Genomic DNA, 17,984 nt, shown 5'->3' on the forward strand with positions numbered 1-17,984 from the left:
TTATGCAGAAATATTCCTAGAGCATCTAGATGCATTTCTGCATCAAAGAGAAAATTTTGAAAAAAATGACGCTTACGTTATTTTGGCGGTTAGGGTTCGATATGTATCTTTGTATACAATAAAAGTTTAATAAGAACAATTTTTTGTACATTCATTTAAAAATGACGTTTTTGGGTAGGAAATGACGTTTTTTCAGACCAAGAGGGACGTTTTCTCATGCCGAAGACCTGGCAACACTGGCTGTGAACATCCAACTTGAATTACTCAGACGAACGAGAGCACAAAGCGTGTTGCCCGAGTACGAACAACTTGGTACCCGTCCCCTTTCCTCGTCGCTCTCTTCCCTACAAGCTTCGAGTTGAGTTGTTACGTCGTGTCTGAACTTCGACGTAACATGCAAAATAATGACGCTAGAAGAAAAATCTTAAACAAGAAATGTAGATTTTTTCGCCCAACATTAAAGTATTCACGAGTCTTTTCGAAGAAATTACCGGTATTGATGTAAAATTCGAAAAACTTTTACACTCTTATTTCCAGTATGGCCCGCATCTATTTTTAAAATTTCTTTAACGTACTCAACAATAATCAAACTGATTTACAGACCTTACGAAAAATTGCCAGATGGCCGAATTTTTATACCATTTATTGTAATTTGGTTGTATGTCTGACGGAATTCGAATATGGGACCATCTACAGCATAAAATCGTTACCTTAATTCACAAAGGCCCTAAGAAACCCGTTTTCGAAACTGCATTTTTCACAAATTTTGATAGGATATATCCTGTCGTCAGAATAAAATATGTCCTTTTAAAATTACTGTCTTGGATGATTTGGTTTTGCTAAAGGTAAAACCATATACATCCACTCGGCGGCGTCTGGGTTCAAGCCCTTATCAAAGCAACATCGCCAATAATATGGAATAAAGGTGTTTTCTTAACAACGGTCCACCGCGACAGGAAATGGCAAGACCTCCGAGTGTATTTCTGCCATGAAATACAGCATAAAAATACAATTACCGTTCGAAGTCGGCATAGGTGTGCGCCTTGATGTTGTTGCACAAGAGAGTTTTACGCCGACTCCGAACGGCGATTGCATTTTTATGAGAAGTTATTTATTCTATTTGTTTTTTTTTGAAAGCCGTTTTTTTCTGTTCGCAAAGCTCGATAATGGCTGTAGCGTTTTTTTTTTGAAATTTCCTACACCTACTGCAGAATTTCCAAGGATGGAGGCTGAAGACTCTAACATGGTATGGAGATATATGAAAGCAATGGCATACTCATGGAGACAAGTGCGACTATTTGAAAATGGGGCGTTGTGTGTTTTTGAGGGAGTCTCTGGATAGTTTCAGTTGACAATTTGACCTACCAGGTAGGGTTAAGAAATTCACCCGCCAAGTAGCTCAGAGTCGAGTTACTACTAAAACTTCGTATTTGTGATGCATTTAATGTATTTCGTCTGAAATAAGTCTATGTAGCCATGCCAGCCATTTTGAAATTGCCACGAGTTATACTTATACTGTTTCAAAGAGTTATTCGCCATCTAGCTGGATCATTGTTGCCGCCAGGGTGTGAGAGGAAAAAATTCTTCAAATTTATTTCGCTGTACGATTAACTGTGATGTGGAACGCCAGATCATTGGGGGAAATTCCAAGAACTTCTTCGCGGACATTACACTTTCGTTGGGTTATTTAAGACTGCCTTGGAAGTATGCCTTCCGACCACGAAAACATAATATAAAAATCGTGACCGTGAATTGTTGGTGAAAATCTTTGACCAAAATGTTTCAATAAAAATATTAATTTTGGGTGGGACGAAGTTCGCCGGATCTGCTAGTTTTTATTATTTTTTTTTATAAAAGCTTATCTCGTTATCTGTCAAAAACCATGTATGTCCAAACTTCAATCTTTGTACAAAAGTTAAGAAAGTTCGACTAAATATCCTAACAATTGCGAGCTTTTTAATTCGATTTTTCAGAAAGAACTTGATATTGCAGTTTTGTAGACCAGCAATTTCAGTATAATAAAGTGCAAAGTTAAAATTAGCTAGGACTTTTTTATTTTGTTCATACAAAGATAAGTTCCGTGAAAAAATGTTTAGCGGTTTCTGCTTTTCTTTGGGCTGCTGCGTGCATAAAAAGTTTTATTTACGGTGTTTATACGATGCATTAATTCGTGTGAACTTAAATCGATTAATTTTGATACGGACGTATAAACGCACACTTAACAAGCACCGCGACATTTTAGCATGTCGCCGCAATCTGCATTTGAAATCCGAGTTAAAAGCCTCTGAACCGGTTTAAATGTCAAAACATTTTTAAGTCGCTGTTTTTCTCTTTTTTTTTATAAATTTTGTTCTTTTCCCCCACTTTCTAACTCTTCACTAGAGTATATGTTTTACTGTGCGAGAGAAGAAGGCAGATAATATAGTAGGGTATTTCATGCGACTAACGCATTTAAAATTTTTCTTCTTCTATTCAACAATTTTTATTGAGCTTGAGGCCGTTTTTAATAAAAAGCTTATTGTGAAAAAGCAACAATAATTTGAAGAAATGGTAGAAGTGATAGCTATTTCGGAAATCGCCACATTTCCTCATCAGACTTCTTTCAGTAGGATTCGAACCGACGATCCAAGGACGAGCACACCTAAAAGTTAAACATTCTAATAATACAATTATTAACAAAAACCAACAAAACCAACAACCACATAATCAAGTTTAAATAGCACTGGAATAGCTGCGCTTCATTGTAGTTGGCTTAACGAAATGAAATAGTGGAAAAAGCAACAAGAATTCGTAAGCCGAACTTAGCACAGTGCGTAGGCAACTGGCTGAGTCAGTGGGATCGTCGGTTGGAATCCTACTGAAAGAAGTCTGATGAGGAAATGTGGTGATTTCCGAAATAGCTATCACTTCTACAACTTTTTCACAAAAATACAAATTGTTATTGCTTGTCCACAATTGATTTTCTTTTGAAATCGGCCTCGAGCTCAATAAAAATTGTTGAATAGAAGAAATTAATTGCTATATTTTGGTATATAATTAAAGTATATATGTATGTATGTATTTGAGTTTTCCTTCACTGGTGATCCTACAATTTTTTGTAGATATTGAGATATGTGTGTGAGTGTGAGAAAGGCTTAAGTGCTTCATCAAAAAACTAATTGTGCCTCGTAAGTCGGGCTTCTTCTTCCTGTTTGACGCTGCAACAACGCCCAAGCAATTTTAACCGAGTTTAACAAAGCACGCCAGTCGTTTCTCGTCTGTGCCAACTGACATCAATTGGATATGACAAGTGAAGCCGAGTCCTTCTCTACTTGGGCTCTCCATCGCAGAAGAGGTATTCTGTGCGATTGCCTATCGCATCACATTTTTTTTTCGTATCGCATTACAGAGTAGCCGCCTAGGACTGACCTGTATTAATTAACCGTTGGGCCTACATTTGAAAGATACGTTGTTTGGGCTTAAGAGATTTTCTAAGTAACAAGTTTATAAGCTTTTTCCCTACGACTTAAATAAAACTTCGTCATGCGTTTTGTGCCATTTTTACTTTCCATTAATTGTCTTTTGCACTCAATTCAGCCTCTTAAAAATGGAGTGGGACAGGTTTTTGAAGAAATCCAACAGCATGTGTTGCCTAATGTGCTGATTGCCAAAAATAGGTTGCTTTAGAGAGCGACTTTGTCCAATGAAGCGTCTATGATCCGCTTAGCCACTTCATTGCTTTCGCATGGCAAATCAAGGAAAAAAAGATAAAAGAAAACTTCAGAATAATAAAAATCACTCAATCAAAAATGTATGTATGTATGTATGCAACGTAAAAATGAATTCCATATTAATATTAAAATGAAAAAATAATAATAGTAGTAAAAGAAAAATTAACTTTGTCAGACTTGACGCTCCCGTCGCGAATGTTTGAAATGAAATGTATTTTCTTTACGATAAGTTTTCCATTCAAACTTTTTGCGTCAAGTTCGCATTGTTCATTGCTAAGTGAACCATTTGTTTGAATGTAAATTAAATAAATAAGAATGCAAAAAAAAAAATAGAAAATAAAAGCAACAAAATGTTTTTTATTGACATTTCATGTCCAAAAGAAGTTAGTTATACACCTGTCGGAAATAACTGACTTGTCTCAGAAATTAGTCAATTGACAAAGTAGTTGGAAGCAAACTATTTGTGCAGTTTATGAATTTTAAAGTAGTTGGAACATATGCAGCGTCGGATAATTAACTTGGTTTTAGGACATCGCCTTGTTAATAACGTTAGTTGCTTACAAGAAAAAAGGAAGAATTCAAACTACGTATGGTTGGTAAAAAAGTACTTGTTAAATTGCTTTCAAAGTAATTGAAATTCCGACGGGGAAGTTAGTTGACATGTAATGCTGAGGTATCCAGGTCTGAATTTTTTGCGGCCATCGCGTAAACAGACTTGTTTTTTTTTAGAATTTCATTTGTTTTAAAATTATCAGTGTAAATACATTATTTATATTTCGTATTGATGCAACATTTTTGCTAAAGTTTAGAGTTTGAGTTTTTCATTTACACTTACCGCATAATTCCCACCAGCAAAATATTTCGCCATCCATGCAGAGGCACACTTCACATGGATCAATTCGTGGCACCTGCAATACATTAAAATTTTCATATAAGTTATCAATCATAATAAATCTGGTTGGCGCTATTACAAACAGCGTAACGTGAATATTGGCAAAACAGTTTCACAACTTGCAATTCGGGTCAAAGAGTGTTCCCAAAAGGATTAGACCAAATGAAAACGAATCGAATTAAAACAAATGCCTGACTTTATTCATTAATATCCTTTTGAATTGTCATCGAATGGTGGTTGAGCCCTGGCTTGACACCGTTTAAATGTGTTAAAGTTTATACGAAAATACTACGTATTTTTGCAGTCGAGCCAATTTCTTCTTACCTCTAAAATATTAGGCCCTGTTTTTCTCTACTTCTTTAATTCATTTTGCAATTCAAAGCGGAAAAAGAGCATTCCATTAAGTTAAAAAATTAACGAATTTTTTCTCATTATTAAATACATCTTCAAGGCGAATTCATACAAGGTGGTGTTACCGGAGTAGTTGATTTCGAGGCGAATTTTGCTGTTTGTCAAAATGAAGTGTTTGTTGCAAATTATTTGTGTTATGATTGTCATCGTGTATATAATTTGTTAATATAGTTTCTGGTTTTTGTATCTCTCTGTAGGTAATTTAAAATTACTTTTTTTTGACTTTTTGTTTATGAAAAAGAAAACTCGAACCCAAATTTGTATATGGGCAAATCAAAAAAACAGGTAACCTTTGTGTTATTTAGCTTAATTTTCATTGTTGTAAAATATATCAAGCTTTTAGATATAATTCATAGACGTATATTTGAAGCCTCAAAAAAATTTTTAATCAATTTGTTGCATAAATTTTGAGTTATATGTATGTAGATGTTTTTATTCAAAAAAATATTAAAAGCATACGAATTTTGTATGTAGTTTTTAATAGGCGGTATACACGGTGCGTTTTGTTATGAAAGTGTACCTGTTTTTTAGATTTGCCCATATGCGTACTTATCTATGTATATTTATAGTAAGTGTTGCCGCGACGTCATGAAAAAATGTATCGTAAAAGAAACAAAAAATGGATCAAATGTATCACAAAATTTTTATTTAAGTATCAAAGTATCAAGTTAGAAAAAACTAAAACAAATGCTATTTGGTTCAATATCTTTGCTTTTTATTATTATCAATAACCGAAAATTCATGTAATTCGCGTTCACACACCTACATATGTGTGTGCATAAAGAAAAATATTTTACATACTGTGACAATCTAAAAAAAAGGGATGCTTATTTTTAATCTTGTATAGAGACGAACAAATATATTATGTATAGATTTTATAGAAACTTGAATTCACATATATATGCACATACTTAAAACTATGAACTGTCGATCATTTACGTTAATTATCAAATTATGTGATACATTCCACGTTAAACTCTTGGAAATTATGCCAAAAAGCTGAGACTGCCTTCAGTGTCGACTTTATTTTTACTATGAATACGCTTCATCATATTCTCAATAGTTTGTAATGAAATTCTATTTCTCTATTCATAGTGGATCAATTTTAAATCTGAAAATATACTCTCTGCAGCAGCAGAGCTACTTATGAGGCAAATAAAGAAAATTAAAAATTAATGAAGTCAGCTCTTTATACATAGTTATTTGGCTCCAAAACGCTTGAATATCTTCGATCAAATTTTAAAAGCTGCCACTGCATACTAACATTAATATTTTCTCTTTAACATGCATCAAAATTTGTACTACACGAAAATTTGAAGTATCTCGCGAAATGAGCAAAAAAATAAAGTATCTTCTTAAAGTATATGGATCAAAACGGCAACACTGTTTATAGTATATGAAGTTATGCGCTTATGTATGTATAATGATAAATATGTATGCCCACACGGATTTCATACATGTTTATTTTGATGCTAAATCTTTGACCATAGCTGTATATGTGCCGTTAAAATATGTCAACTGCCAAAGGTAGCATCTATTTTTTCCACCTGAAACTGCGTAGAACACACTCACCAAACCTGGTGGCGACGAATCAGTGATTCAGCAAGTCAAGTGCCGCTGGGAAGTTAAGCACCGAAAGTGGTGGTGGTGACAGCCGCATTGCTCTGACCACAGTACGTATGTATGTACTACACACATATGAATGCACGTACATTAGAATGTCACGAACCTGAGTTTTTCTGTGTACATTTGGGAGTATGGGATTAGAGAAGTCAAGACGATGAATTATGGGGTCACTATTCGCAGGCTAACATATGCCACAAAAACATGTCAAACGTGAAGAGCTGCTCTGCACACGTGTGTATTCTGATTTTCCTTTCCTTTTACTTAACCGGCATACCCTGTAAGGAAAATTGTGTCTCGCAACTGCAGTTTGCATCCAGGAAACTTCAAATTATCTCAAATTAAAATATGGCTTAGGTTCATGGAGCGAAACGGTGTAAGGAATTTTTTCTTCTACTGACGCATCAAGTACAACCTAATAAGATTTGTACCAAAATTCATGTATTTGCGCCAATCTGTACATCCGTGTGCTACTTAGGGCTAACTTAATTGACTATAAAACATTTGATCTAGCCACCACATAACGCATGTTATTATAAGTATATAATAAAATAATTCTTCTTGCTCTACTTTTATTTAAATTTCTTTCTTCCTTAATTTCCGAAAGGCTATGCTAAACTGCTATTTCAAGTAATTGTTTGCTTTAGTTAGGACTTGTGTGCTTTGGTGTGGCTTACCTTTTGACCGTGTGTATATTTGTGGCCATTGTTGTGACATGATGCCGCACGTTCATGCGGTTGCAAATCATCTACGTCCGCATCGGCTTCCGTCTCAGTGTCGTCATCTAGTTCCGAATTGGCAACAACGTTCTCTCCAATTCCCCCACCACCAGCACTGTGGCTGTCAGCACTTTCATAACGTTCGGTGGATTTCTCCGACTTCAGCATTTGCTCAGACAGCAAACGTGTATCATATTTAGCTTTTGACTGTTCGGTATCCAAGTCATAGGAGAGTTGGTCGTGATCATCGAAATACTCGAAAGGTGCTGCAATAGCTGGAATGGAAAAGAAAGAAAATAATTTATGGAGGGTTTGAATATATGTATGTACATATGTAAGTTGTAGCTCTGTATGAATTTGTATTTTATACTATATAGATATGCATATTTATTTTGAAAGGATTTTTTCCTGTTCGCAAGGCTACAGAAATGGTTCTACCGATTTTGTTTGTTGAATTTTCATATTGCATATATCTGGAAATATTTCTGAAAGAGTACTAGAACTTGGTATGGAGCGATGAAACGACACCATGCAGGTTTCGATACCTTCACTTGGAAGTAGTATCGAAAGAAAGTATCGATGCCCGAAAAATATCGGCATATATACCGAACTGAGTTAATTTTATTTCTTTTAGGTAACTCTTACCTACGAAAAGTTAACTAAATAGTGAACCCGCATGGCGTTAAGACGTCGAAATTCCAAATAACTTTTTAAATAGATGGCAGCACTACAAAACTTTAGTAAATATTCCAAATGTTTCAAGTAAATCCATCCATCCGGTTTTGAATGAAGAGAGTCACGCATTTTCTCAGCATTAAAATCACATTTTTAAGCTAAAAAAAAGTTCTAACTTAAAAAAATAAAACCGTAGTACATATCTAGATTCAAAATGGCTATGCTGGTCTTATGATCTTTACAAAAAATGGTTTCTTTTTAAAAATTAAAAAAAAAAAATATCACCACCCAAGTTTTTCAGTGTATTATGGGCAGACATGGGCGTAGCATACTAATGCCTTTAGTGGTATTTGAATTTTTTTCACTAAATCTAATGAGTTTAGTGGTAATGTAAAAATTTTCATTAATTTCAGAAGTAGTGCAGTCAACAAATTTTCCACTAAACCATATGGGCGATTCCAGCGAAAAGTCTACCACGTAAAAAAAATTAAGACTCTTATATTTAACTAATTTATAGGCCGATTTGGCCGTTTTTCATAATAATTACTGGTTACGTAAGCATAAATATTCTTGCTTCTCTTTAGGTGGCGCCAGTATCGAGATACATATTTTGAAAAACCCTATTTATGCTCTGATTTTTCACATAATTAAGCACAGATTAGCCAAAAATGGAACCGCTTGTGGCCCGGATGTCAAAATAAAAAGTATATTCTACATTAAATGCATGTTTGTTTACATATAAAATTCTTTCAAGAACAATAATAACAAAACTTTTTCAATGGAAATTTTCGTAACGTAACGCTAGGTAACGTCATGTCAGATAATTCAGTTGATTAAACATAAAGCAGAAAAGATTTCTACATTTAAAAGCTTGGAAAATTAATCTTAAACATTTCCAATAATACTACAAAAACTTTTATACAAATGGTCTGCCCAATTCCCAAAGTATTGCAATTTTACAACCTAAACAAAGAACAGGTAGTATCAGTAGAGCAGCTGATTTCATTTTTTATTATTTGTGTCAAATATTTTTAATTTTTCTCACAAAAATTCTAAATTGTTAAAATCTACGTAGTCCCATGTGAAACCTTTTTCCATACAAAACAAGCGATTGAATAGCACGTTTTGGAACGTTCGCCCACCTCAGCAGCACAACCGCTGATTACTGGGCCTTGCAAAAGATGTATAAATGATCCGAGAAGCAAATAAATTTACTAAACTTGCAACAATTTTTATTTTTTTCAATTTCAGTTTTATTTATTTTTTATTCATTGTTTTATTTCATATAACCGCTTTGATTTAGAAGACAAAATTTAGAGGAGTTTTTGACAGTTTCGATACCAGAAGCAATAACAGAATACACGCAAATGTTTTTTTTTTTCTCGAATACCTGTTTGATATGCCTTGAACCCAAGTAAAAATCCACTTCTATTTTTTGTAATGTCACGCCAGCGCGTATTTACTAAATAATATTTTAAGTCCTTGAAATTAATAAATTTATAACTTAATAAAAAAATCTCCACTACCAACAGTTGTAATTTTTTTTACTGAATAAGGGAAAATTTAATTGCTTTGCAAATCTAGAAACCCCTTTTTTAATTTTTAAATTTTTATTTTTTTTTTTAACATTTTGCCATACGAGCGTCACGCAACGCCAGATTGGAAATATCCATATATACCAGGATAAGTAGCCCTTTTCGAGTGAATATTTCTTTTAGGAATATTAAAAAAAAAATATTACAGATTCACAAGGACGGGGAGGTTCCATGAAGAAATGAACGTTAGTGCAAAAATTATTATTTTTTTTTATAAAACTAACAAACGTCTGGATAAGACATTTGTAAAAATCTTGAATAAACCAAAAAATAACAATTTAAAGGTTTAAATTCATTTTAATTAAATTTTTTACGTTAGGAAATAAAGTTCTAATTCAATTTTTTGGGTGAGCTTATAGTGAGTTATGTTGAAAGTATTGTCAAATAATTTTCGATTCATAATTAAAGTAATTGCTAAGAAAAATATATAGTAGAAAATGCCTGCTATTAATAAAATTGTGTTATAGATTAAATTGTGTGAGTGCTTTATATATTTTATGAGTTATTAGTAAGCAGTATTGCCCTTGTCCCACCCGTGACAAAAAAAGGTAAAAGGTGTTATATTTAATTATTTGAGTTTGTGTTTCGTGTTTTTTACATAATGTTACAAATTCATTGCAAATGTTTACCACAATTACATTTTAGTTTCCACATAGTTGGTTAAGAATAATTCAACAGTGAAGTTACTGATGATTTTACAGGGCTGATAAGCTTTGTTGTGGTAGGCGCAGGGGAGGAGGGGAGAACGCGGACTCGCCCATTACTAATGTGACCAACTATTTCATAGCTTAAAGAAGTACAGCTTGGGTTGGGCTAAGTTAACGCCGCGAGCCGATTACGAAATTTTGAGAGCTCAGTGTTTGTTTAGAAGTGCCAGCCAAAATGCTTCCATATTAACCTCCCGAACCTGTGGACAGTCTGAAAGAAAGTGTGGAGATGATTCAACTCAATCTTCTTCTTGACAGCTGATACAAAAGGATCAGTTGAAATTCCTTGTCCCACGGCATGAATACCATGTCGTGCTGCGACAATTCTGTCTGCAATATCCGCAGGCGCAGTATTCAACATATGTATGTTAAACGCCAGTGTAGGTGTGGTTAATGCTCCGCTAAATCCTGTTTTACAAGTGTAGCCTTCTCTAGTGAGTTCCACCAGACAAGGGCTCCTTGGGCCGCCGCGAAGCTACGCAAATTTAATGTTTAAAAAGGCAATAATATCAATGGATTTTATTTCGTTTTTGAAAAGGTAATAATGCCAATTAACTCTATTTCGCACCAGTATGCGAAATAGTGTGAATTGACCTTATTTCTGTTGATCATGTTACCTGTCACCCACCTAGTTACCTGTTTACGGTAACCTTGAGCCAGATAGGGGTGAACAGAAATCGTCGCTCAACCAAAACTCCCATCTCTACATAGGCGATCACCCGACAAACACACTTTTTCCAGTTCCTTTGGAAGGTCGTTTACAACCGCAATACAGAGCCGGGGAGAGAGAACACCACCTTGCGGAGTGCACCTATTGACTCTGCACTGAGTGCAAACGTTCCACCCCCCCAACCAATTGCACGACATCCTTTGCAGCTGCGCAGGCATGATTCCATCGGTCCCCGGTGCAAAAAAATTTATATCACGCGTTAGAAAGTGCGATAGCGATCGGAAAATTGTCGCTAACTGGTTACAGAATCCGCCCCCTGAAGTACAAAATATTGCAAAGAAGTACATTTGACTGTACTACGAAGTACAAGAGCGAAAAAAGAAGTACTGTGCTTCCGAAAGAAGTTAATTGGGTGTAGATTTATCAAAATATAAAATTGTTGAGTATTTTGTGCTTAAATTTAAAAAAAGAAATTACATTTTGTACAGATGTCTCACCCGTGACAGTGGAATACCCAATAGGCATTTAAATATTGTGTATACTTTCTATCATACATATCAACCCAACGCTACTGAAAGTGAGCTGCTCGCCAAGGGAGCAAGTAGGGGGCAGTACAAGGGCAAAGTAAAAATAAATTTTTTAATCTATAAGGCCCACTTGCAGAATAGACGGAGAGCTCATGACCAAAAAACCCATCACACTTCAGATCCATTGAAATTTTTTGTGAGCTTAGCTTGTTAATATATAAATCGAGATTCGGAGGGCTGGCTGCTGAACAGCGTTCTTGTTTTTGCGTTTTTAACAATTAAATATGCCAAAAAAAAACCGGTTACTCAACATACTTCAAATGACTTAAGGTTTTCACAGATTTTTTTTTTACAGTACATAGAAAATGAATTGAAGGTTGCTTGCCAATTCTTATGGTCTTAAAGTACTGCCAGCCCATGTTAAAAGTGCATGGTTGCAAGTATAAATGATAAAAATAAAATTAAAATAAAAAAACTGTTTAACATACCATGCTTTTATAAATGGACTACAAATTAGAAAATAATATTTCTCAGATCCATAGAATTTGTTTTGATAACTTTTGATTTTGAAATTTTCGCAAAAGTTATTATAAATAATTTATGAGATTGAAAACGAAAAACGAGGAGCACATGCAATACAAAGCAAAGATTTAATTGACAAACTACATAACATAGACCTAAAATTTTCATATACCCAGATACATACAATTCAGGTCTATTGCATGCGCCCCACGCTTTTCATTTTCAAGAGCCAGCTTGATTTGAATATAATCCTTCGGCATTTTCATATCTGTTAACATAAGCAAAAATATTTCTGCCCACATAACCAATATCGTCACCAGAAATGCAAAGTAACGTAACAACATCGTCATTGAAATGCAAAAAGTCGTAACTTATAAATAATTCAAAATTCACTTTTTGATTGCTATCCATCATCGAATTACAACTCCCCACATCGTTTTATGACAAAATAAAATGTGTCACGACTTTTTCCATTTCAGTGACGATTTTGCGTTATTTTGCATTTCAGGTGACGATATGTAAGTAGTTCCAACAGAAATGCTCACCATCGAAGTCATGGCGTATGAGTAACTACCCTGCAAACCAAAGTTCCCACAATCTTAACGAAATCTTTAGGAGCATCTCATTTCTGTAACGATTTTTTTATGAATCTTTAAAGAAAATTATATGAAGTGATTGACACAAACTCGTAAAGAAGTTTCTGTACGAAACATAAAGAAAATTCTGAAAGAATTCAGCAAGAAATTTGTCCCATTGTAGCAGCATTGCATTCATTGCTTTACCGATTTTCTTCCGGAATTTCGTAAAAGAATCGAAAATTATTTAATTTAAGAAAATTCGGCAAAGAATCGGAGGAGATCTTTACGAATCCTTTAAAATTCCTATACAGTTCAGAATAATGGTTTGCCGGGAACCTAGACGTGATATGTCTTTTTTTCAAACATATACATTTTATAATCGTACCCTAATTACTCACCCAAAATACGAGTCCATAGCTAAGATATCAAGTATTGTCGCTTAAAGTTAACATTTAAACCAGTATTTTTACTCACAACAAATCTGAAATAGCTGCAAATGAATTACGTGCCGCGCTTTTGTCCCAGATAAAGAAATAAAATAAACAATACTCACCCAGATCTATTTCAATCGCTAACCAACACAATAAAATAATAAACATAAAATAAATAAAGCAATAAAATTGTGTGCCTGCTTTCTATGCAAACGCGCGCCGTCAGCTAACCGCATCAATACGCCATTTAGAGCGGCATACCGGCAACGAACCACATACATATCTAAGTTTTGGTATGTTTATGTGTCTGTCTACTTGGGAACACCAAATGCAAGAAAGTCACGTAACAAAGCGTTCAAAAAGAATTTGCCTAAATATTTCAATTTTATTTTATTTTTATACAATTTACTGGCATTCAGCTGAGTAAGTATAACTTTTTTATATCCTTTCTATCTGTTTTAATGCTTTGCCAACTTTTGGTCGACTTTTTTTATTGTAAAATTTTTGCGTTGATTTTTATCTTTTACTTTATCTGAATGGGTTGACTGCTGTGCTGGCTGCTTGGCAGTTTTTCAGCACGTGGGCATATCGAGCAAAATTTCGTAATACTTTACATATTTTATTCGCCCTTCTCAGCATTCGCTCTTATAACCCTTTTCATATTTGCTTTTATATTTTATTTTGTTTATGCTTCTATTAGTTTCATAGGCTACAAATGTCAGAGCGAAAAAAAAATGGCACTTTAGGAATTGTCGTCATTGTTGGCTGCTTGGAAATGTGCGGAATGCAGAACGCACACAAAGCAAAAGGTTAAAACAATGAAAGCATCAATGCAATGCTTTTGGTAATAATAGCGATGACTTGGAAATAAATCATTTTAATGGTGATGCTGGATAGTCGTGGTGAAGTGGGAAAGCGGCGTTTTTTTTATTGTATTTGTATTTATAATAACGTATGGAATTTGCTGTACGGCCGTAGTTTTATTTATGAAATTATTTTTTAGGAAATAGCAATTTCAAAGCAAGAAGACATGAGAAATTTTGGGGAATGCAATATCTTTTATCATTCCCATCATTTTTGTAAGTGACCGCCGACAATAAAGGACTTAAACGTTTAATATTTTCATCATTGATTCCTTAAGAATTGGATCTGAATTTTTTCATATAATAAGACAGTTATGCGTTTTTTTTTTAAATGGGGTACCACCACTAACGATGAAATGTGTTATCCCTTCACCAACCCCCATCAAACTCGGGGCGAACATTGGTGAGAGCCTCACTGAGAAACCCTTTGAATCACGCCCACCTCCCATATAACGGTAATTTACAGAAATACGAAAACTGCGATAAATTGTTAACTATTGTTACGATTATCCTTGACTACTTGACGGATTTACCAAAAATCCATAGGTTCATATCGCTGGATTGTTAAATAAATGGCCACGATGACCAAATTACAGTACAATTAACTTTATTGTACAACAAACACTTAACAATATGTGTTTATACAATAACAACAATTAACAATACTTGATAAGGCAATTAAAGAACAGCTTGCTGATTCGCACTGAGTGGTGTGCGCTGTGGCAGGCTGCCTCATATACCTGCGCTCGCACTTATGACAACTCTAGAACGTTCTGGCGTCTAACGTACATTCTCTGATTCTCTCGCTGTCGAATATTCTACGTCGTTCCGCGAATATTCTGCCATTTTCTTGTTGAGCGCTTCGAGTTGCCGCAGTATTCGTCACACTATTTAAGCTTATTTACTCAAAATCGAATTACAGGTACATTGCGCTCTCAGCAGAAAATTATACTTAGGAAAATTTTTGGAAAATGGGCGTAACAGCGTCCACTTACGCCTACTACATATGTGCATCTCGGTAACCGGTTTTTTAATTTCTACCAAACTTGGCACATTTATCAACCTTGGCGAAGAAAAGCAATATGTTGAATATTTTTGAAATCGGAAAAAAAATTGTCGCTATTAACCACATAACGGTAAGTTTCAGAAATACGAAAATTCTGATATTTCAATAACTAAATACGACTACTTACAACACTCTTTTAACAATAAAAAAGATTATTAATTTTTTTTTAAATGGGCGTGGCACCACCCACTTCGATGGCTGAATAGAGGATCGACCTATCTCGGCAGCCAGTTCGAAAATTTTTCAACAACGTCCTATTTCAGAATTTGATTGAAAAACGCCCTATCTCAGAATTTGGTTCAAAAATACCTTATTTCAGCAACCGGTTGAATGTATTTTCGTTTTAGATAGGGCGTTTTTGAACCATTTTCTGAGATAGGGCGTTTTTCAACCAAATTCGGAAGCAGGGAGTTTTTCAATAAAATGCTGAAATAGGACGTTCTTCAATAAAATTCTGTACTGAGGCGTTCTTGAAAAGTTTTCTGAGATAGGGCGTTTTCGAATAGGTCGCTATCCCACTCAGTTATCGACTTATGACTACATACATAGGTGTATATCGATAACCGCCTTATCCATTTCCATCAAACTTGCTTCAAACATTTCAATATATCATTGCATGTTATCGAAACTGTTTGAAATATACTTACGGGAAAAATACTTTTGCTTATAATGCAGTTTACTGAAAGGCGAAAAAACGATATTTAATACGTGCGCTGAGTAAATAAATTACGGTTTCTTTACTTGTTTATTTTAAAGCTTGAAGTGTTAAAGTTTTCCTCGCACTTGGGTTGAAGTTACATTCGTAAAGTACGTGTAAAGTCGACGAAGTGATGCCAAATTTAAGCGTCTGAATAAGTTTATTGATATATTCATACGTTATTTACCATCCTATCTAGCGCTAGTGTAACGCTTTGTTTTATTCTTTCAGATGTGGAGGAGGTACATAAATCATAAGAGGAATGTAAACGAGACTTTATGGCAATGTTCTGCGACCATGACTCTAACAAAGAGGCATACATACATACATATAAACATTCACATATACGTATATACATAAACATATATACATATTTACCTATATATAACTGCATATACAATTCCTGAGTTTTATTGAGTTGATACTCACTTGATAAGTTATTCCCATTGTAAGCGTATTGGTATTGTTATTATATTGAGCATTTTTCATTGAAATAAATCGTCTACTATATATGAGTGTTATGGATGTATTGTATGTAAATAATTCCATTTGATATTTGTTGTAATAGGTTGTAAAATTCAACAGAAGTCAAAGCAGAATGAAAATGTCGTACAAGTTTTTTATTTTCCAATAAATCATCGTTTCTTTTTTTTTGCAAAAAAGAATTACATGCTGCTCGTAAACATAGAATCAAAAAACCTCTCTGCATATCTAGTATGAACGTATGTATATGGTTTCGAGTGTAATGCTGAACTTACTGTGCACAAATGATTTATTTACGTAAAAGGAATGCTTGAAATGTAACATCCATCTTAAAAGAAATTTTTCCTGATAAGAAGTTGTAGAATCATAGTTGTACTATGTACATATGTATGCACTTACATAGCCACATATGTAGGTGTGTGTGTATATGATGCAATTTTTTGCTCACAGAAAATGATTTTAAACGGAGAAATTGTTGTGTTTCACAGAAAGTCTTTCTTGTTTATACACACATACACATCGTCACCTTAATTCACAAAGCCCCTTTCGAACCTGCTTTTTCACAGATCCTGGTAGGATATATTAAAATACATCTTCCGTAAAAATTTTAAAGTGCTAGTACCAAAAACAAAGGAGTTACATGCCACTTTTTAAAAAACTCTACCTGCTTTTGATACTATTTTTTTAAGCTTCTTGTTTCTCCTGTAAAACAAAAAAAAATTGTTGGTTAGGACTTTTGTGAATTAAGGTAACGATAATTTGTTTAAAAAATCTTAACGACACACATGGGGCGGTATGAATGAAAACCAAGCAATTGCTGTTTCTTAAAGTTTTAGATCTTTTACTCCATTTATTCAAATAAACTAAAGTAAAACGACTGAAATTTCAAGAAAAAGCGGTTGATTAGTTGTTGTTCATGTGGCCCAGTGTACTATGACCTGGCTGCTACTATTTGCTGGTAGTATTTTAAAGTATCAAAAATCATTTTTTTTGTCGCTACACTGACGGCAGAAATAATAGACTCTTCATACTTTGAAGAGTTTTGGCTATGTTTCTTTAGTTTATTTTATATCTAATATTTTTGTTGCAAAAGCCTAGCTTGTTATACAACAAACACCATATAAATCTAATTTTTAAACTTTGAACAAAAATTATAAAAATTCGTCAAATTTTCACCAAATTTTCAAACCCTTTGTTCAGAATTTTTAGAAAAATTTTTGGCATGCAGTTTTGTAGTGTAAGTTTCGATTGGCTACAAAATACCGCTGAATTTTAAGATTTTTTTTGCTGACAGTTTCACGCATTTTTTTCCATACAAAGCGGGCTCGAAAATTTTTTATGTGGAAGAGAATGCCTAGCATCGTCAACAAAAAAAAAATTTAAAAAATCTAGCCACTTGTAACTTAAACTTTATTGTACTAAAATTGAATCGGTTATAAAACTGCATACCAAAACACTGTACATCCAAATGAAACAGTTTTTATTTGAAGCACCAATGTCTAAAAAAAAAATATAGCAAAAATGTGGTCGACTATTTTAAACTAAAACTAGCAATTACCCGGCGTGCTTCGCTGCGCCATTAATGTATTTTTGTGTTGTAACCCTCTCCAAAAACTCGTATGACCTCATTTATACAATATATTTAAAGAGCTTTATGAAGTAAGATTTCAAAAAAATATTCGATATATGAAGCATTGTTTACTTTTTTGAGTGTGGGTGTTAATTAATATCTTTTCGAAGGCAATTAGAAAATATGTAAAGTACACACTTTCTTTTGGAAATTTAATTTATAATCTTATAACTGGAGTCTACTAT

General features: G+C 34.0%; 1 protein-coding gene across 1 annotated transcript in view; it reads right to left on the reverse strand.

Annotated features, from left to right (window-relative positions):
- The window catches only part of LOC118743735 (myb-like protein Q), a 27,432-nt gene that overhangs the window by 1,453 nt on the left and 7,995 nt on the right, over positions 1–17,984 (reverse strand). Inside the window, exons 2-3 of the mRNA XM_036476498.1 lie at positions 7,314–7,630; positions 4,546–4,618 (exon numbers count right to left, since the gene is read on the reverse strand). Coding sequence (XP_036332391.1) covers positions 4,546–4,618; positions 7,314–7,630 — 390 coding nt within the window. The remainder of the gene's footprint in view (positions 1–4,545; positions 4,619–7,313; positions 7,631–17,984) is intronic.

This window comes from Rhagoletis pomonella, unplaced genomic scaffold, assembly GCF_013731165.1.
Source record: "Rhagoletis pomonella isolate Grant_MI unplaced genomic scaffold, Rhpom_1.0 Rhpom_scaffold_00007, whole genome shotgun sequence".
NCBI classification, from domain to species: domain Eukaryota; kingdom Metazoa; phylum Arthropoda; class Insecta; order Diptera; family Tephritidae; genus Rhagoletis; species Rhagoletis pomonella.